This window comes from Ailuropoda melanoleuca, chromosome 10, assembly GCF_002007445.2.
Source record: "Ailuropoda melanoleuca isolate Jingjing chromosome 10, ASM200744v2, whole genome shotgun sequence".
In the NCBI taxonomy this organism is placed as follows: Eukaryota; Metazoa; Chordata; class Mammalia; order Carnivora; family Ursidae; genus Ailuropoda; species Ailuropoda melanoleuca.
The window spans coordinates 8,773,101-8,794,551 of NC_048227.1; the positions used below are offsets into that span (position 1 = coordinate 8,773,101).

General features: G+C 52.2%; 1 protein-coding gene across 2 annotated transcripts in view; it reads left to right on the forward strand.

Annotated features, from left to right (window-relative positions):
* The window catches only part of HIP1 (huntingtin interacting protein 1), a 148,460-nt gene that overhangs the window by 54,066 nt on the left and 72,943 nt on the right, over positions 1-21,451 (forward strand). The window contains exon 1 of one of the 2 annotated variants that reach the window (XM_034669985.1): positions 15,065-15,298. The exons of the other annotated variant lie outside the window; for it this stretch is intronic. Within the exon in view, the coding sequence (XP_034525876.1) occupies positions 15,281-15,298 (18 nt within the window). The 5' untranslated portion in view covers positions 15,065-15,280. Of the gene's footprint in view, positions 1-15,064; positions 15,299-21,451 lie in introns of those variants that run through there. 2 annotated transcript variants of the gene reach the window in all.

Consider the following 21,451-nt stretch of genomic DNA (forward strand, 5'->3'; position numbering starts at 1 on the left):
GATACCACCTGAATAGTCTGCGTGTTTTCAGACCTGCTGTTCTATTTCACTGACCTGTATGTATGTTTACTCCTGTGCTCCTGCTATCGTGTTTTCCGTGTTTGTGCTTTAAAAAAAAAACTGTGGTAAAATAGATATAAATAAACTCTGCCATTCTAGCCATTTTGAAGCGTGCAATTCAGGGGCATTGATCACACCTACAGTGTTGTGCAGGAATCACTGCTGTTTCCACAAGTTTCCATCAGCCCAAGCAGAAACTCTGTACCCATTACTCAGTGGCTCCTTCTCACCCTCTACGCCCCGCTCCCTGGTAACATGTAGTCTACTTTCCGTCCTTGTGAATTTCCATATTCTAGGTATTTCGTGTAAGTGGACCCATGCAACTGTGTCCTTTTGTGCCTGGCTTACTTCACTTAGCATAGTGTTTTCAGGATTCATCAACACTGAATCACGTATCAGAATGTCATTTCCTGGGAGCGCCTGGGTGGCTCAGTGGGTTAAGCATCTGCCTTCGGCTCAGGTCATGATCTCGGGGTCCTGGAATCGAGCCCCATGTCTGGCTCCCTGCTTAGCAGAGAGTCTGCTTCTCCCTCTCACTCTGCTGCTCTCCCCTGCTCGTGCTCTCTCTCTCTCTCAAATAAATAAGTAAATAAATAATCTTTAAAAAAAAAAAAAAAAGAACGCCATTTCCTTGTATAGCTGAATAATATTCTGTCGTACATACCATGTTTGCTTATCCACTCGTCCGTTGATGGACACTTGGGGTGGTTCCAGCTTTTGGCCGTTGCGAATAATGCTGCTGTGAACATTGGCACACAAGTACCTGTCCGAATCCCTGTTTTCAGTCCTCTCGTGTATAAAACGAGGGGTAGAACTCTGGCTCCTAGGGCGATTTATGTTTAGCTTTTTTTTTTTTTTAAGATTTTATTTATTTATTTGACAGAGAGAGACACAGCCAGCAAGAGAGGGAACATAAGCAGAGGAGGTGGGAGAGGAAGAAGCAGGCTCCCAGTGGAGCAGGGAGCCTGATGTGGGGCTCGATCCCAGAGCCCTGGGATCATGCCCTGGGCCGAAGGCAGACGCTTAATGACTGAGCCACCCGGGCGCCCCTATGTTTAACTTTTTGAGAGGCCACTAAACTCTTTTCCTCAGTGCCCCAGAGAAGATATTCCATCTCCTTCACTGCTGTTAGAGCAGCCCCCAAGACCTGCTCTTACCCCAGTTTTGCATTCACCTGGAGCTCAGCAGAACCTGCCACATGGGGAAGGTTGGCCTGGTTGGGTGGGTCAATGGACAGATGAAGAGTAGACTTGAAGATCGAGCTTTTCCCCAACTGGGTAACAGGACAGCGAGAAGCAGTGTGTTGCTATGGAAAGAATCTGCAGCCATATTTGGTGAACGGCCCTGGCAAGAGACACGAGCTCTGTTTTTTAGATGAGCCCTTAGTTTCTCTCTGTCCCTTTCAGCTCATCTGCAAAAGGCAATCGCACTCCTATTCAGTGTTGACTGACACATGAAACACGGATGTGAAAGCCCTTTGGTCAAGGGTGGGACAAAGGCACCCACCCGCATTAGAGATTGCAGTCCCCTGGGAGCCCCAGGACTCAGATTAACGCCAAGCACGCGGGTGAAATGATTTCTTACATGCAGGCACGCCTCCGTTCAGCTGCTAGTACTTGAGTGTCTGCCCTGTACCCAGCACTGTTCCGGAGGCGGGATTCCGCTGAGAACAAGAGACAAAAAAGCCGTGGCCTCATCAATCATCGTGGTCCAAGAATGAGTCCCAAGAGCCTTAACTCCCCATTGTTTTTGGCACCAACTCTAGACTTTTAAAAAATGCAGCAAGAAATGCTGGTGGAGACCTTGTATTTGAAGACAGTGTCTCCAGCTTTGAGGAGAAAAATGGATTTTAAAGTGAAGAACAAAGAATGGGCCGGGTACTTGGGAAGTCAAACAGCTTGGAACTCCATGAGAAGAGCTGTTTTGGGGGTTTCTGTTTGAAGGGAGGAGACAGAAGATTCTAGATCTATCCGCCCCATACACTGGTGCCCCTGCCCCCAGGAAAAATGAGAGGGCCATGGCCTCCATGCCTCTTCTTGCAGGAGCTCACAGCAAGGGAGACTGTCACCAGGCTCTGTGCAACACCTGATCTAACTGGGAATTATGCCGGTGACACCTTGGTCCCACTTGGCCCCCACTGGGAAAGAGAAGTCTACTTATCCATTGTGTCACTGGGCCCTGCTCCCCAGGACCTCCAAGGTGGCCCTAGAAATCATGGTCACTGAGCACACATCCCGTGCACTGAATATCAGTCATCTCACTTAATCCTGTCCACAACCCTTGGTCATCTCCGGAAGACAGGCTCAGAGAGGGTAAGGTCCTCATCTAGTTCGCACAGCTATGCATGGTCAAGCCAGAATCCTTGCTCTTACCAGGATGCTAGTGGAACCAGGCAAGAGACTCTATAAAATAAAATCTGTTTTACCCATAAGGATAGGTTTATTATTTATTAATAAACTTAGCCATAAAGGGAACTTCCTGCAGCCCAGAAAATTCCATGGGCATTCATAGCTTACTAAATACTGCCTCATGTTATTTTTCATTTGATCCTTAATAACAACCTCTCATGAGAGGGATGTTTTTCGTACCCATTTTATGGAGAGAGAAACAGAGGCTCAGAGAGTGAGATGCCTCAGGTTGCACTATGAGTGTGTGTTGCGGGGGGGGGGGGCTCGATGGTTGTGGGCAACAGCTTTATTAAGTGTTTCATTGCCAATAGGATTCTCAGAACCGAGGTGACGCCAGCCCAGGGGAGGGGCAGGAATTCCCCAGCTTCATGAGGTCATGGCTGGTTTTTCCTAAACCTTTATTACTCAAATCATGGATTCTAGCGAATACAAATGACATGTATATTATTTTACATGAAATAAGCTTTGCCTCCATACTGTCACTGTTTATTAAAAGGGTGGTGGTCACCTCTAGTATTAGCAATGGCAGAATTTCCCCATGCGTATGCTTCAAGAGCCTCACTTGAAGTTTAGAAGAGCTACTGGCCCTGAACTGGGCTTGGAGTGAGACCAGGTTCCTGCCCTCAAAGGGTCAGCCGGCCCAAGTAATCCCACCAGAGCTAGAGACGTGCATGAAATGCTGGGGGGAAGCCTAACCCTTCATAGATGAGGTGGTAAGTGTGTGTGTGTGCCTCTGCTAGGGAGAGAGAAACCAAAAGGGATAGAGGCAGCCATGTAGCAGGAAGAGCCAGCTTATGCAAAGGCCCTGTGGCAGGAGTGATGTGGGATGAGGCTGGAGTGGGTGGCAGGCCCTTGAGATCTGCTCCCCTGCCTTGAAAGCTGTGGGTGGGAAGCTGAGTCTTTGAGGGGGTGACCTGCCTGTGTTCCTGAATGATCCCTGAGGTGGCTGGTGGGGAGTGTGGAGGAGAGGAGACAACTGCCCTCGGCATCTCGCCACCTAAGACTGAGATACCATGACAGAAGTGGACCCTGGTCCTGGAGTCCCTGTGGGGCTTGCTGGGGGCTCAGCCTAGGAGGACTTCAGAGGAGAGGGAACAGCCCTGAAGGAGGCAAACAGGTGGGAAAGAGTGGGCTTCACACCACTGTGACTGGGGCCAAGTGCACAAAGGTGAGAGGCAGTGAGGGTTGTGGGAATTCTGACTCCTATCCTGGTGCCCCACCGCCCACCCGGGTCCTGCTGAGTCTTCTTGTAACACCTTTGTGTGTCACTTCCTGCAGGAACATGTCTCCAGCCTCCTACCCCTTCCCCCACCTGCCCTGGCCCCTCCTTGGTGTTCCCTGGACACCTGCACCATCTTCTTGTGTAGGTAACCCCTACATTATCTTGAAATGATGTGAGGGGTGGGACCTTGGCCTTATGTGTCTCAGTAGTCACAGCACTTAGCCTATTGTCATGCATACAGCAGATACTCAATGAAGGTTTACCGGATGGACCTAGAAGAGAGTGGTCAATAAAGGTTGGGTTAATATCAAGGGGGCATTGAGGGCAGAAGGAGCTGCCCAGGAGGCAGGGGAGTGTTGGGGAAGGGGCAGGTAAAGGGTGGCCCATGCAAAGAAGGGTGACAGTTGACAGAGGCAGATTCTAGAAGGGTCTGGGTCTGATTTGGTAAGTAACCAGAGAAACTATAGATATAGATATATTCCTATCAGTGTGTGTGTGTGGGGGGGGGAGAGGCAGGGGAAGGGAGAGAGAAGATACTGATTTATTATAAGGAATTGGCTCATACTGCTATCTGCATGCTGGAGACCCCAGGAAAGGCGGTGGTGTAATTTAGTCTGAGTCCGAAGGCCTGAGAACCAGGGAAGCCTGTGGTGTAAATCCCAGTCCAAGGGGAGAAGATCAGTGTCCCAGATCAACAGTTGGGCTGAAAAAAGAACAGAATTCTCCCTTCCTTCCCCTTTTTGTTCTCTTCAGGCCCTCAACATTGGACAATGCCCGCCCACATCGCAGAGGTCCTTCTTCTTTACTCTGTCCACCAAGTCAAATGCTAATCTCATCCACAGATACCCTAGAAATCAGTCAGCTCTCTGGGTACCCTGTGACCCAGTCAAGGTGAGGCCTAGATTAGCCATCACACGAGGATAGGTGATTCCAGAGTCAACTAATAGTACCGAGTACCTGCTGGGAGCCGTGCTGTGGGCTTCCCGTTACATCAGTCCCTAAGCCCCCCAAGAGTGCTTATTGCCCTGTTTGCAGAAGGAGAAACTAAGTCACAGCATCCACATCTAAGCAGAGGCAGCGCCTCTTGGACAGCCGTCCTTGGGAGGCATCAGGCTGTGAATCCAAGTTCCTCTGCCTCTTCCCTACCTCAGGCCTTCTGTGACTTTTATATCCATGCTCTATCCTACCCCCAGATGATTTTTTTTTTCTAGAGAGAGAATGAGAGAGCAAGTGGGAAGGGGCAGAGGGAGAGGGAGAGAGAATCTTAAGCAGGCTCCACCCAGGTCTTCGGAATCCTGGGTGTCCTTGAAGACCCTCCCACACTTCCTCCTACCTGCTCACAGGTGCCCCAGCCCCGTCCTCCTATGTGAGCAGCTGCCTCCTGCCACATAGTTTTTGTACAGAGCCCATGTCCTGGCTCTTACAGAGAAATGTGTGGGATGAATAAGCATCTAAAAATAACTCAGGATCAATTTTTTTGGGGGGGTGGAGGGCTGTGTTTTCCTTTCTCTTCCCTCCTCTCCCTCCCTCTGCCCCCAAGGCCCATAAATTGCTGCTGGTTGACAGCTGAGCCAGGCTGGCTTCCTGTAAGGCTGTAATAACATGGAATTAGCCTGGCTGCCGCCCCCTCCAGCACATAAGTGCCAGCCCGTGGTCACTACGCACATCTCTGGGTTGCTACCTCCTGCCCTGGTCTACGCCTCTGGGACAGGTCTTTGCTTATTAGATAACTGGGCAGAGACAGATTCCTGGACTTGTCCTCCCGGGGAGGGGCAAGTGAGAGAGGCTGACAGCTTCTGGGCTGGCTGGTTTGAGGGTGCCCGAAATTGCTGCCTCCAGGCGGAGCCGGGCAGGCAGGGGCAGAGCGCTCTGGCAGCCCCGGCCCCCTGAGTGGAGGTTTCCAGGCTGTCTGCTGACTCAGGGACTTGGCTGAGTGGCTCCCATCTGTCTCGGTGTCTTCAGTGGGCTCCCTCACCCCCGCTGGCCACCCACAGCCTGCCTGGAGATGCTTTAAAAATCTAGCAGATCTTTGCTGCCCGGGAACCCACCAGCTAAAAGAGGCATCCTAAGACCGGGCCATTTTTCTTGGAGAGTCTTATCTTGCAGGATGGATGTCAGTTCCAGGCTGTATGCTAGGCGTCTCTGCCTTGCTCAGCCGTGCCTGGAGTCCCTCTTTGCCCCGTGATGTCAAATGTGCAGAGAGAGCCCACAGACACCGCGTTTAATGGTGTAGGGGGTGTGGCAGTGCAAAGAGGGAAAAGAAATCCATCCGGGGCAAGGGGTTCAGAGATTCTCGCTTACACTGAACCTTTGGCCAAGGAATGGAAAATTCCAGGTGAAAGCTCAGAAATTCCCAGTGTAGAAGTGCTAGGGGAAGTGCCCCGCTTCCTCCTCTCCTGTAGCCTGCGGCTTCCGCCTGGACTGGGACGGAGGTGCCTGAGCCCTAGCCGCAGCCCTGCAGTCGTTCCCAGTCCTGACTGCACATCAGCGTCTCCTGGGGGAAGCTTTCAAATGCTGATGCCCAGGCCGTTGGCAGGCCAGTTACCTCCCACATCCCTGGGGCTAGGAACATTCGGAAAGTGCTTTTCATGACTTCATTAAGCAGCAGCCCTTATAAATATTGAAAGGATCGGTTTGAAAATTGTACTTAAGGTCCAAAAGGAATTAAAAACAAAAGTTCTGCTCAGCCCACCGCCGGCAAAATGGCCCATCCTCTGCGAGCCCCACTGCCTTCACCTGAGCCTGCCCTGAGCTGGGTTCTTAACCTTGAGACCCAGCCAGCCTCCCAAATGGCCCTCCTGGCTCTCTGGACTCACACACAGGTGACTTCCAAATTGGTGCCTCTGGGCCCCAGCTGCTCACGCCGCACTGTGTTCTTCGCCCTCCCTCCGCACGTGGCCAACCAGCAGTGCAAACTGACAACCACAGGTGTCCCTCACCGCCCTAGAAAACAGGGCCCTTGTCCTGATTCCTCCTAATTCCTCTTAACAGCAGCCGTTCCCCCCCGGTATCCAGGGTCAGATCTTCCTCTGCCCCTCCGTCATCCCTACATCCCTCTTCTCTCTGCTGTCCCCTTCCTGAAGCCATGGCCACCATCTTGGCTTCCATCTGCCCTGCTCCCCGCTGTGGCCCCTTACCACCTGCAGCTTCCAGCCTGGCTCCTCTCCCGCTGGGCGTGAGAAAATCCGCAGGGATTGTAGGAGCCATCACCCTGCCCAGCCTCTGCCGCTGGACTCCCCTGGACCCGCGCCGGGTTCTCACCCAGAGCTCTCTCAGTCCTGCTTTACCTCCTGAGTCCATGCTTGGCTCTAAGTACACGGTGGCTGTCTGCCTTTCTGCTGCGTGCATGTGAGCCTGTGTTCTAGCTGGAACTCCCTCTTCCTCCCCCCGTATCTGCTCAGGGAGATGGCTCTGCTCAGCTGGATCAGAATCACAGTTGCCTTAGTCCCCTCGCCACACTTGGTCACATTGCCCCCTGTGGTCACCCTGCTGTCCTGTCTTCCTGCATGTGCCGTGCCTGATGATCCCCAGCCTCCAGGCTCCCTTCATGGCTCCGTCCACACACCGCTCTCCTGGGACACCCCCCTGGCCTGGGGGAAGTGCCTGTCCCCCAGACAGCAGGGACCCATAGCAGCTTGGCACTGCCCGGCCCGTCTCGTCCCCCTGAATTGTTTGAGAACTCTGGGCACCCTTCTGGTTTTGTCAGTTTGGAACTGCTGTCTGCCCACTGGCTCGCCCTTGACGTGTACCCATTCCTCTGGATAGGAGCACCTTTCTGGCATGGCTGAGGCCGTGCAGCAGCTGGAGCACTAAAGGGAGCCACTGGTAGGCAGGACTAGAAAGAAAATTCTAGATTTTGAGGTCTAAATAATAAAACTGGGACTAAGTGGGTGATAAAACAGGGACTAAGCCACGTGGGTTCATGCACATTTTGTGTCAGAGTGAGAGGGGGCACCCTGGACCTCTGGCTCTTCCTCCTAGGAGAACCCTGGCCCCTTACCTGCCTGCCCAGGAGGGTGCATTTCCAGGCACCTTCTATGGTAGGTGGCACTCCCAAGCTCCTGAGTGTGTTCCTTGGTCCTGGAGGGGGTCTGATGATTGCAGAGCACGTGACCTCTCCCAGCACTAAGTGACAAGTCATGCCTCATCTCATTACTCATTTATGCTCAGGTCCCCAGGGACAGTTCCAACATCCCCAGCTGGTGCCCAGAGAGTGCCCTGGGGGAGACACATCCCAGCCAATGGAGGGGCTCCTGTGGCCTTACTCCTAGAAGGCTGATGGACTGTCCTGATGGACAGTGGACTGTGAACGGAGTTTTTGACATGTTCAAGTTTGCCCTGGGAAGATGGGCCATAGATACGAGAGTGGGGGGAGTGAAGAGTCAGCAGTAGACAACCTGTAGCAGTCACATCCATGGGACTTGGGAAGTCACCAGCTTCTTTGTAGCCCAGCATCCATGTCAGGGAGGACTAAAGAGCATCTGATCTCATGCCAGGCACGCTGCAGGTGAGTTCCCTTGTCCTGCGTCCCCTGTGATGGGCAGAGCACTACACAGATGTTTCTGAGGTTTAATGCAGGCTCAACAACATACTCACTGAGATCATACTTCAGTAACGAAGTCTTTATTGAGTGGCTGCTCAGAGGCCAGGCCCTTACAGGGATATTTGGTGGCATTGTGCCTACTGAGAGCTCCTAATGGGGATTTATGGAGCTTACCACCCATGCTCCCGTTTGGACCACCTTGTGAAAATCAACACAAGGGGTTCCTGGAAAATGCATGTTGCACACTGATCGCAAAGAGTGAGGATTCTGTATAAAATTAGAGGTCTGTTCCAAGTGGTCAAGACTTAGCGGTGGTTCCACGTGAAAGCTTTGGGCAAGAAAATGTTTAAATGGAAGCTGAACCTGTTTGTAACCTTCAGCATCCCTGGAGGAGGTGGGGATTTGAGTCTCTGCATGGCAGTTCACTCTCTTTTCCAGCACTTTATTAACCCACGGGTCCCCAGCTGTATTCTCTCCTGGTCTTTGACTTCGCCTCATTCCCCTGTGGCTCTGGGATTTTCCCCGGCCATGCCCTCAAATTTCAGTCATTGCTCCCTGCCAAAGTTGCAGTCATGTCCCTTCTACCTGGTGCCTTACAGTCCATATTTATTTGAACTATGGTTTCAGAAATTGGGATATCTGGGACAATGCCAGGTGTCTCTAATATAGAGGTCTGTTCTGTGTGTTGATGAAAACCGTCCAGGGGAGATGTTGAAACGACTTTAAGGAGTCATTTCTGAGAGCCCCCCCCCCCACAGGATAGACCCACAGCGGAGACACCTGGAACACAGCAGCACACAGGCGCAGGGTGGGGAATGGGGATTGGGGACCAAGAGGCCACAGGCAGGCCCTGCATTTGAATGACAGGTGCCCAGTGCCCAGGTTTGGGAATTTATGCAAGTCACTTCGGGGAAGGCAGGGGAATTCAGAGTACTCACAACTGATTCACAAGGCTTTAGAATGAAGAAAAGCCTGAAAATAAAAATATATACTGATAATTACGTAGTTTAAACTGCCTGCCAACCCTGGTAAGGGCAGGTATCCCATGGGCAGGGCAGTGCCAAGTGTCGGGGATGCCCAGGGGAGGGGCTACCTGTGGAATACGCTGCCTGCCTTCAACCTGGCTCCCCTGCCTATTAGCTGTGGGACCCTGGGGAAGTCACCTGACCTCTCTGGGCCTCCTTCTCTTATCTGTAAAATAAGGACAATAATAGTAACGCTTAGTATCCAGGGTTATTTGGGGACTAAAGAAATAGTACTTTAAAAGTGCTGGTCGTCAGGCCTAGTACGTTCAGGACTCAGTAATGTTCTCGGCTGTTATTTTTATTCACGGCATGACACACACCACCACCACCCGCCCCGCACCCCCAGTGCCCACCTGCCCACTTGCCATGTGATCGCTCTACCTTCGGATATGTAGATACACTCCAGGCCCAGGAACACTTGTGTTTCTTGAGGCTTTTTCTCTTTTTTGAGTTTTAAGTGTGGTCAGATCCCCCCAGAGAGAGGCAGTGGAAGGTTATCCCAACTGGAATCAGGGCGACACAGTGAAAAGGGCACATTCTGCCCAAGGAGAGCCGGGTGGGAGCGCTGGCCATGGAACCACCAGGCTGGAAGGCTGGCTGGGTCACCTGCTCTGACCAAGGCTCATTTGCTGCAGCTCCCCACGGGAAGAGTAGGCGTCACTCAGCAGCAGCTGAGGCTTGTGTCCTCGTGTCCTCTCCTGTTTAGCTGGGGGAGCTCAGTGGCTATAGATACAGAGGGTGTAAACCTATTCATTTTTCTCCCTGTAAACCTATTTATTTACTGTCATTTTAATCAGGATAACTACTGATACCTTTGGCTTTTTATCCTTTTTTCTTTTGACTTAAGCATTAAAAAAAAATCATCTAGAACTTTTTAGGAGCTAGCCTCCAAGTTAGATGAAATGACTGTTTGGGGATGAGCCGGGGCAGCCTCCCACTGCCCAGTGGGCCTTCTATGCATCAGTTTGCTTAATCTCACACCAACCCTGGAAGATTTCTATAAGCCCTACTTTTCAGGTAAGAAAACTAACAGAGAGGTTAAGGAAATTGCCCATATCCAGAAAATAATGGAGCCAGAATTCAGCCTGAGAGTGTCTGTCTCCAGAGCCTACACTTCCTTCTGTAATATCCACTGTTATGCAAATAATAGTATTTCAGGACATCCCCCTTATAAAATACTAAAACACCGTAGGCAAAGCTAACTAACCTTTGGACCCTCCCTCCCCATCTCATGCCTTCCTCGGGTATCAGTGGCACACTTTTTCTTCTGCAAGACCTCACCTGCAAAACAGGTGTTGGCGTAATATCTGCTTTATCTGCCTTACCTGATGGTCTTAAGAATCCAACAAGAGAATGGACAAAAAGGCATTCTCTGAACCTCACAGCCCTCTGCAGATGCTTATTGTTAGTGGCAGCACAGTAACATACATTCTGTAAGGCTCTTTTGGAGGGAAGATTGTTTGGATGAAACCTTATTCCTGGGAACGAACGTACTCTGAGGTCCAGCCCTGGGCTTGGCAGCCTGGCCCATCAGTGCGGTACAGATTTGTAGGGCTAGGCTGCAGAACCACAGTTCTCCTGTAGGTGTCACCCTCTACCAGGACTCATCCACTGCACCTTTCCATGGGCCTCCTGGGTCCATTCCCTAATTTTTAGTTGTTAAAGGTGAAGCGGTGATGTAGGTATGAAATTCTGGCTGAGAGGCAGGGCAGGATGTGCCCAAGGGAGTTCACAGGTGACCAGGGAGAGCCCAGAGCACAGACCATCCCCTCCCAAGATGATTCAGGCTATACACCGGGCTGTCCGTTGTAGGAAGGGACTCCAGTGACCAGCTATGTCTGGATGGGTCAGGGATGGCTTCACAGAGAAGGTGACACCTGAGATGGGTCCTGAAGGATGAGAAAGAATCTTTTAAGCTGAGAAAGTGGGAAGGGCATTCCAGGAGCATCCTGAGCACGTGTGAGCAATTTGATGGGCCAGGACCTCATTGATGGGGTGGGGGGAAGATGGGACAATATGAACCAGAATGGAGATGGGGCCAGGTGAGTAGGGACCTTGAATGCCAAATGACCTATGGAGAGGTTTGGGTTGTTGTTTTTTTTTTTTGTTTTTTTGGGTTTTTTTTCCCCCATTTGTGGTGGGTCAGTGAGGAGCTGTGATTAGATGTGTGGAAGATTAATTAGATGGAAAGAGACCAGAAGCAGGGAGGTCAGTCAGGAGGCCGTTGCTGAAAGTCTTGGCCAGCACAGGAGCAGTCAGAATGAGAAGGGAAGACAAAGATTGGAAGCTATTTGCAAGAAAGAACTACATGGATGTGGAATCTGATTAGATGGGGTAGGAGGAGAAGGTTGTCAATGGAAGAATAAGGCTGACTTCGAAGTTTCTAGCTTATACAACTAAGTGGAGGCAGAACCATAGAAGAGACAGAAAATGTGAAAACAGTGGGAGAAGAAGAATATATCTTTAGACTCCTTAAGTGTGAGATGCCTGGGAGACTGAGACCCCACTCCCAGTGCAGCCCCCAGGGTAGAGATGCTGAGTAGGCAGCTGGCTACAATGGCCTGGGAGCTGGTGAAGAAAGGACAGAGTAGCAGTGGAGGGCCACAGCATTTTTACTTCTGAACCTGCTGTTTCTCTTTCTGTCCAGTTTACTCAAAAGAGGCTCCCCCAGACTGAGCCAGCGGCCCATAGCCTCACGGAATGCCTTGTGGCACAACCACTCTGCAAGGGGGATCCCCAGGCAGGCCCTTCCTTCTCACTTCTTCTCCAAGTCTGAACCTGTCTGCCCAAGAGGAGTGGTAGGAAAGGCAGGCACCCAAAGGTGTTTGTGTGCTGGGTGGGCCTGGCAGGGTGGTGGGTTAGCCAAGGTAGAGAAGCTCAACTTGTTTAAAGACGGTGTTTGCTCCTACCCTCTGTGTGTGTGTGCGTTCATGCATATACATGCTTGCGTGTGGGTACTTATTTATTTTCCAGTCCCCCTCCCCCACTGGAGCAGGAGAGCCCACCTGCTTCCTGGCTGGCCTCTGCTGTCACATGAGCCGCTCCCCAGTGAGGAAGTCCACAGAGAGGGTAGGCCCAAGGCAGCATGACACCAGCCCTCACTGACCTTTGGGCAGCATATTAGTTTCCTGTGTTTGCTGTAACAAATGATCATAAACTCAGTGGCTAAAACAACAGAAACTTATTTTCTCCCAGGCTTGGAGACCAGAAGTCTGATACTAGTGTTCCTTGGCCAAAATCAAAGTGTTGACAGGGCCATACTCCTTCTAGAGGCCCTAGGGGAAAATCTGTTCCTTGCCTGTGCAAGCTTCAGGCGGCAGCCAGCATTTCTTAGCTTGTGGCCATATCACTCCGACCTCTAGTACATCGTTTTACCCCTTCTGTGTGTCAAATCTCCCTGATGTTAGACGGATACACATGATTGCATCTGGGGTCCACCCAGATAATCCAGGATCATCTTCCTATCTCAGAATCCTAGACTTAATCATACGTGTGTAGTCTTTGCCGCGTACAGTAGTATTTATAGGTTCTAGGGATTAGGACCTTTTATCTTTGGGGGCCATCATTCAGCCTACTACAGATAGTTGGAGAAATTTCTTTCATTTGACCCTACTGCTTGTATGCAATACAAAGCAGGTGTCCCGTCTCCATTTTATTTTTTTTAAAGATTTTATTTATTGTCAGAGAGAGAGAGAGCATGCGCGCACAAGCAGGGGGAGTGGCGGCAGAGGGAGAAGCAGGCTCCCCGCTCAGCAAGGAGCCCGATGTAGGACTTGATCCCAGGACCCTGGGGTCATGACTTGATGGGAAGGCAGATGCTTACTGACTGAGCTACCCAGGCCATCCAGGGATCCCCATTTTAATGAGAAAATGGGCTTTGCTGGCTAGGGTGCCAAGATCTACAGACCTTGATCTGTTAGATCAACCCCAGGCCTAACAGTTCACAATATTTTTTAAATATAGGAAATCTTATTAGTTTTTTGTTTTTTTTTTTAAGAAAGTAAATCTTGGTACATTTAATCAGGCAGCAAATAACCCCAAACTCATTTCTGCACTGGGTGACTCCTGCTGATTCACCTGGCCCTTATTTACCTCGGGGGTCAGTGTTGGCCGATGAGGATGTGATGGCAAGCTTCCTTCCTTCCTCCTGGGGACATGAGTCAATAGAAGGGACTGTGGGAGCCCATCACACGGGAGCAAACCAGGGCTGCCTCCTGAGTTCCCCAGCTGGGGCACAGTGCTACAAGAGCTGGGATTGCCAGGGGCAGCACTGGGGCAGGGCAGGACAGACTCAGGATTAGACAGACAGAGAGACCCGGACCCAGAGATCCCTTAGCTGAAGCTGAGGGCCCCTTAACTGAGCTCCAGAGCCGGGAAATGAAAATAACCACCACAGTGAAAGCCCCATACATTCCTGTCCTATTTTTGTCTTTTATATCATGCTGTTCTCACATCCCCCCAGGAGGCAGGCAGAGAAACATTCCCTATTTCATAGACTGAGAACTCGGATTTGAAGGGGAGGGGGCCCTCCTAGTCAGACCAGCAGGCCCTGGGGCCAGGATGGGGGACTTACTAGGCTAGCGCCACCTTCCTGGCCTGGCCTCTTGATGTGGGTGGGAGGACCAGGGTTGTGGATGGGTCCGATCACCTGTTCACTGGAAAGGGTGTTAGAAGCGGGTGCTCCGTGGTACCCTGGGAAGCTCTTTTTGGCTTGGGTTGCACTTTCCTTATTAAGGATTCTCCTTCCCCACGGTCCCTGCCAGGTGTGTGACCTGGGGCAAATCACTCCCCTGCTCTGGGCCTCAGTTTCCTCACCTGAGTATAGCAGGGTTGGTGTTAGTGGCCTCAGGTCCCAGCTGACTTGGCTTGTGCCCCAAACCTCCCCACTCATCAGAGGATTTGAGGCAGCTCCCGTTGAAACCATGGGCTTGGGTGTCCAGGCTTTCTCTGGAGACTGTGCCCCAAAAGAACATTTCCCCGGAGCCCCTTTCTGCCACCAGCTGTGTCTTCTGCAGAGAGGAGTATCTGCCTCCCATTTCTCTTAGGGCAGACGCGGCATTGAGTAAGGAGTGGAAGGTTCGGGTATTCTGGCTGGAGAGAAAGCTCTGCGCTCGGGGCAGACAGCATTGAGGAGCCAATTTCCCTCGCTCCCGGAAGGGCTGGCCCTGGCTCACTAGTGCGGGGCACAGAGCCTTCCGGGGATACCTGTTCCACTTCCTTCTATGCGCCCATCTGTTTGCGGACCCCAGACTCATCTGGGCGTCCCCTCCGGATTAGCCGCAGGAGGCAAACAACTGGCTCTGAATTCCGCCTTTGTGCAGGGAAGCCAAGTGGGGAGGGGCCGAGCGGACCCCCTGCCCCCACTGGAATGTCGGCTCGCTGCGCCCCCATCTCGCTCCTTTTCAGCTGCCTCCCCCGCTCACTTCCTGAGTCCCACCGATCCCACCACCAAAACGCGCACACGCGCGCGCGCGCACACCCAACCACACTCGCACTCAAACACACACTTCCTGGCGGGCCCGGCGCCTCGCTCCCCGCTCTGCGATCCCGGCCGCCGGGGCTCCGGGAGAAGCGACCTTTTGTTATTCAAATCACACCCTCGCCGCGCTCCCGGGCCGCAGACTCCGGCGGCCCCGGGGATCCGTCCGCTGCCCGCACAGCCCTCCCCCGGGCCCCCGTGGCCTGCGCCCCCTACCGCGGCGCCTCCAGCTGATCGCGGGACTCCCGGGCCCCCAGGGGGCTCGGCCGCGCGGTCAGCCCGCGGAGGCCGCCTCGCCCGCCCCCGGTGCGCGCTGCGGCTCCGCGCTCGGCCCCCTCCCCCTCCTCGCCTCCCCTCCCCCTTCCCTTCCTTTCTCCGGTCCAGCCTCGGTCCTGCCGCCGCCGCCGCCGCCTTCCCCGGTCCGCGGGGGCCCTGCCGGCCGCCCTCCCCGCAGCATGGCACCACCGGGGCGGAATTAGCCGGGAGCAGCATTTGGGGGAAGCGGGATCTCAAGGGGTGGGGGGGTGCCCTGCAGCCTCGGTCATGGATGTGAGCAAGATGGTAAGTGAAGAGCGGGGGCTCTGCCCTGGAGTCTCCCCTGGTCTCCGTCCTCCCCCCAACCCTTCCCTCTCTCCCTCCCAGTCGGCTTGATCCATTGAAAGTTTCTGGATTGTTGATCCTGCTCGTTGGCCCCAACTCCAGGCGTGCTGGAGGAGGGAGCCCGGCCAGGATGTGGAGGCGGCTGGCCGACAGGGATGGGGTTCCCGGTTTCCCGCCGCGCTGCCACCAGCGCTGCCCGGGAGAGCCCACTAGACCCCAGGCAGAGGGCTGCTGAGCTCTCCTCTCAAACTGGGAAACCAGCCTGGTAGAGGGAGGGCCAGGTTGCGGGAAAGGGGCTTGTCCTATCCACTCTAGGGCCCCCTGCTTGCATACCTAATTAAGATTTGGGGGAAGATTTTTGGACTGAGCCAGCGGGGTGGGGGAGAGCACAGGTGGGTGACCTGGAAGGGCAGTGAGGAGGAGCTAGGACTTTAACCATCTTAGACGGTGAGGGGGCAGGAATGGAATCTTTGGCATAGATGGGGGATATTCTAGATTTACCACTTGTAAACCCCAGCTGCTTTGGCCTGAGGACCAGCAAACACCTTTGCCTCTTAAGCATTGGACTCCCTGGAGGAGCTGATCCCTCAGGCAGGCAGCCCAGCACCCCCAGGAACACAGTAGGAGCTGAATACTTTGCTCATTGATTGATTGGGGAACAGCCCTCAGAGGGGGTAATAAGGTGTGGTTTGGGGGTCTCTGAGCACTTGGGGCAGATTTTCCCAGAGGTCCCAAGTGGCTCCCCCTCTGAATGGAGATTTAAGGGTGTCTGTGACGTCACTTGGTAGTCAGGCTGACCCTGGCTTTAGACCAGAGTGCCCCCCACCCCCCACAACCTCCAGACTTACAACATTTGAGGGCCTGTGTGTCAGGCTGGAGAGGTATCTTGTGATGGTCTGTGCCGGGTTGGGGTGTGTCTTTGTGTCTGGGGGAAAAAGAGGTCTGGGTCTGCCTATTCCTTAGGGAAGAGAAGGTACTGGAATTTCAGTTCATCCTCTACAGAATTAGGCTAGTTCCCCCAGAGAATGCATTTTGAAGTTACCATGTCTATGGAGAAGGCAGGTGAGTTCCGGTCCTGCCAGGCCTTTGGCATTCTGTCTTGGGTAGGGGACAGTGGGATGGGGAGCAGAGGATAGGTGAAAGTCATCCTTTCCATGGCAGGAAGCCAGTCTCATTCTGAGTGCTGCCCTGGAGCTGGGAGCTGGATGCGGGGTCTCGCCAGCTCCCATCTTCATATGACACATACCCATCCATGGTTGGGCAGTGCTGAGAGGCTGGACCACCATTACCTATGTGCATATACCACGAAAGCCTACTTTCTTTGGGCGATTATTAGAACTACCTTTCATAAAAAATCCTGGTTGCAGCTGTGAGGGTGGGGAGGTGGAAAATTGAGTAGCAGCCAAGTTCTTTTCTAGAGATGTCTTAGCAGGACCAGAGTCACCTGTCTTGCATGGTGGGCTTGAAGCTGTAATTCAGTGGCCTCCAAACCACATCACCCCCAGCTTCCTTCTGGCCCTGAGCTAAGATTCCTTCCAAAGACTGGCTTATGAGGACCAGCTTACAGAGTTAAGGGACCTGTGTCTTTAGAGGTTTGGGTCCCCTCTAACTCTACCACCTCTTTCCACCCATCTGCTCATTAACTCAACAGCGTTTATTTAATACCTGTCATGCCTATGGCAAGTGCTGTGTGAGGGACACAGAAACATAACCTGTGGCCTCCCTGCTCCTCAGGGCCCTTAGCATCTGGGTGGAGGGGTCTAGAGAGAGGCAGGCCAATGCAACAGTTAGCTATCAAGGCAGGCCTAGACCAGAAGGCCCATGGCTCCAAGGGTCATAGGTGTCTGAGGAACTGGGTGGAGGACAAAGTCTGTGGCTGACTCTTCAAGGCTGGGTGGGGTTGGCTCTGCTGAGAGCAGTGAGGGGCATGGCCTGTTGGAAGAGGTGTTGGAAGAGGAATGGGGAAGGCCATCTGGTAAGGCTGGGGACCTTTGGCTGGGGCAGGTTTAGATCAGGAAATGTTGAGATCTTTGGTTGGGGCCAGATCAGAAAGGCCTTGAATGCCAGCCAGGGTGTTCTGACCTTGGGCTATGGGCACTGGGTGACCTTTGGAGAACCTGGGGCACTGGAGAGGCACATGTATTGCCTCTTTCCTCTTTTAACTTGGGGTCCCAACAGAAGTGATATTAGGTTCTCTTTTATCACCGAGCACTCAAATGCCCAGTCCAGAAACAATTGTCCTCAGGTCTCTGTAAAGAGCACAGACCCTGGACTGTGCGGAAGAATCTGACCCACCCCTGGGGACTTGGCACCTGCTTCCCATTCCTGCCAAAGGCCAAAGTTACTTTTCTGTTCTGACCACTAAAGCCTTCTGTCTGGTTTGAAGTCTTCACTCTGGGGGCCACTGGCTCCAGGGTCGACCTCAAGCCCATTATTTCAGCCACATCCTTGGCAGAGCCTGACATCAGCCTGGGGTGGGGGTGGCGCTTCCTCTTGCTTAACACTGAATGCAAAAAAGCAGACTAGAGTTCACCCAATTCCCTACATGCTTTTGAGCAAGTTGGTTTTGTTTTGTTTTTTTTAACCTCTTAACCTCGTCTGTAAAATGGAAATAATAATACCTGCCTTGAGCATCTTAGTGAAGATTGGAAATAATTCTTTGAAAGCATGGGCTTAGTAAGTCCTCCTTACTTGGTGGCTCTTAGGGTAATGATGATTTCCAAAGTCTCATCTAAGATGACTCTGATTCCCACTCCTACACACCCTTTCTTTTATTGTTTGTTTATTTATTTATTTAAGTAATCTATACACCCAGCATAGGGCTCATCAAACTCAGAACCCCAAGATCAAGAGTCGCATGCTCCTCCAACTGAGCCAGCCAGATGCCCTCCCTACCCTTGATTTGGCCTGAAGAGTTGTTTCCTTGATTGGCCTCAAGAGTTGAGCGTAGGCTGTATTTCAGTTGACGGCTCTTTGGACCAATTCTTCCACATCTACTTCTCTTTCTGAATGAAGGAACAAATGACGGGGACATTGGGTCCACCAGCTGCTGCGAGTGATGAATTTTTGATGACCTTAGATTTCTGCCCAAGGGAGGGCTTGTTTAACATGGCACTTGGGTGAAGTGTAGATGCTTTCTGGGGATTGACAATGGAGACTGTGCCTTTACCCAACACAGAGGATGCAGGGCTGTAATTTGGGGAACAGAGCCAATGCCATCAATTCTTACAAAAGAACATGTAGTTTATGTAACGATTTATATTTGCCTGGCTCTCTACAGTTTACAAAGCCTTTTCACACCTGTTTACCTTTAGTACCACCCTGTGAGGAGGGCCGAGCAGAAATAATTAGCCACGTTTTACAGATAAGAAGACTGGGGTTTAGGAGGTGAAGTCTGGATCCTATACAAGTGGTGGAACGAAGCTTTGTAGCTGTTTCTCCTGATCACCAGAATGTACGCTATGGTGACCAAGATAAAGGGTGAGGGAAAAGATTTGGTGACCAGATTATAGGATGGACACAGGCCAATCTAAAAAGACAGGCTGGAGTGGTAGTGGCCTTTGGGCTCTGGGCCCCATGGGGGGTGGGTTCTGCCAGTCTAGTGCAGACTAGACGCCTTGTCAGTTACCTACACCTTGTCAGTTACCTACCGCTGTTTTCAAAACTCAGGTTTCTTCCTGAATCTCTGCTGCTCTCCTGAGATCCCCCAGCTTACACGCTGGAAAGTGAGAGGGGTGGAGAAAAGGTGTTTTAGGTGTTCAGAGTAAATGATAACGATGATGGGGTAGGGACAAGCTCCTGGTCCACGTGTTGTCGCTGCTGGTGTGTGCATGTGTGTTTGCTGGGCTGAGGAGCAGCGTGGGGAAAGGAAGTGCTGAGCTGGGGAGATCCCTGTTCCGAATGATGCCAAGGACTCCTTGCAGCCTGGATAGGCTAACAGCTCTGGGGACAGGGATGTGCCCTCCCACCTAGGGTCTGAGCTAAGTAAGCAGTTAAGGCTGGACATGGGTGACCTGCTCGGTGAAACCAGAGCAGCCCTTTCAGTTTTGAGTTAGAAACTCAGTGTGGTGGGTTGCAGAGCATTTCAGAGTGAAATAGATTGGAAAGCATCCAGGTGTATTACACGTAAGAAGGTAAGCATTCACGACGCTGGCTTTGGAGGTACACACACGTGCACACAAGTAAAGATTGGCCTTGTAAAATGTATTTTTTACTGTGGTCAGACGCAAAAAAAGCTTTGGAGTCTCTGGCCTAGAGAATGTCCAGAGCAGAGCGAGGAGTATGTCAGTCTAGAAAGATGTGTAGTTCAGTCTGTAGAAGAGAAAACCCCAGAAGGGCCGATGGTTGACTTCGACTCACTGAGGGTCTTTGAGAATAAGAGGTGGTTCATGTGCTCCATGTGGCTCTGGAAAGTGGGATTTGTTTCAGGAGGGGCTAGATTTTGGCTGGTCAGCACTTCCCCGTATCAGAGGCATTCTATGGCAGAATCAACTCCCTGGGGAGGGGGAGAGCCTGTCTACCCATTGGAGCTGCTCAGGGGCCTGGGGGGGTCTGGCCTCCGAGTCCTTGCCAGCCTTGGAGACTGGCTCAGCATTCAGGCTGTGGAAGCCTCAGAGTCCTGTGGGTGGATGACTATGGTCTGGCGTTGGCTGGTATCACCGGAACACTGGGGAGCAGTTCCAGGGACATACGTCCACATATCCTAGCTTTGTGCGCTCCCTACCGTGGTTCCTAAGATTCAGCAGAGCATCGTGGCTCAGCAGCCTTCTTCAGACAGTCCCCGGAAGAAGGTCAGGGACTGTGGATGACACTGGCCTCAGCCAAGCGCCAGCAAGGAGGGAAGTCTGTTATTTGCCTCCTTCAAAAATGCTTAGGGAAAAGAATTTTGATCTATCATCACGAAGATTGTATTCTACCAGGATGAGGTTGAGTCCAGCCCACACCCATATTGGATTATTGGATACTCCCCATTATGTGCAGCGCCCTGGATGTGGACGTTAAGATGTTAAATCCAGGGCTGAGGCTGGCCAGGTGGTAGGGAGAGACAGAGACTCCCTTGAAATGCGTTGAGTGGAATGACACATAGACACTTGCAGGTGACAGAAAGAACACTCTCACCTGGATTCTTTTCTCCCTTAAAACAGCCTCACGAAGCAGAATTTAGTGTCCTCAGAGGCTCCTCCAAGCCTCCCTGCCAGGCAGGGGCTAAGTTCAGAAGCAAATGTAGGTTTTAGGACAGTTCAGCCCGCTGTGCTCTGCCGCCCAGAGACCTGCCCATCCCTGCCTCCCCCCACCCCCCCACCTCCCCCACAGCTGGGTGATTTTCTCAAAGAGCATGTCCAGGGGCTGTTTCCGCTCCACCTTTGTCTCCTTTCTTGCTGAAGAGGTCCCAGTCCAAAGCCAGACAGGCATGTGGTCTGGCAGCTGCCCCTGAGCCAAAGGATTCCAGCAGCCAGACAAAATGCATGTGGCCCCAGGGCCCCAAAGAAATTAACCACAGGTCTCTTGGCGGGGGGGAAATCCCGGTGTCACTTTCAGATTCCCTGAAGTCTTAATGAATCTTTGATCTGGAGGTGATTTCTCTGGGCAAGTAGAAAGGGATTAGAGGGTCGGAAGCTCATTTGTAACTGTGAGTGGGAGGTGGCTGGAGTCCAGGCGCCATCCCCTGCACGTGGAGAATCAGGGAGCCGCTTCTGGGCCCTGAGGCTGCACTAGAGGCTGGCCGTGGGGCTTTGGAGTCACATAGGCCAGAGGCTAAATCTTGATGCTGCATTTGCCTCTCTAGGATCAGGGACAAGTTAGTTGACCTGTCTGGGCATCAGCTCCCTTGTCTCTTGGATGAATTGGTGTCTGCAGACTTAAGGGGTATTGACATGGCCTGTTTAAAGTTCTTGGCACATGGGAAGCATCGTAAACCCTGCTGTAATGATTAGTTTTTTGCTTATTCCTTTAGGCAACAAATAAAATCCTAAAGCTTTAGGCAAAGGGTAGAACATTCCTTCTTTCAGAATGACCCCTCTGTGAGTAGGGCCATCAGGAGTGTTATAAATAAGTCCAGTACGTCCAGTAAAACACATAGAATGCATTGGAGGAACGTGCTAGCATGCGAAAGCA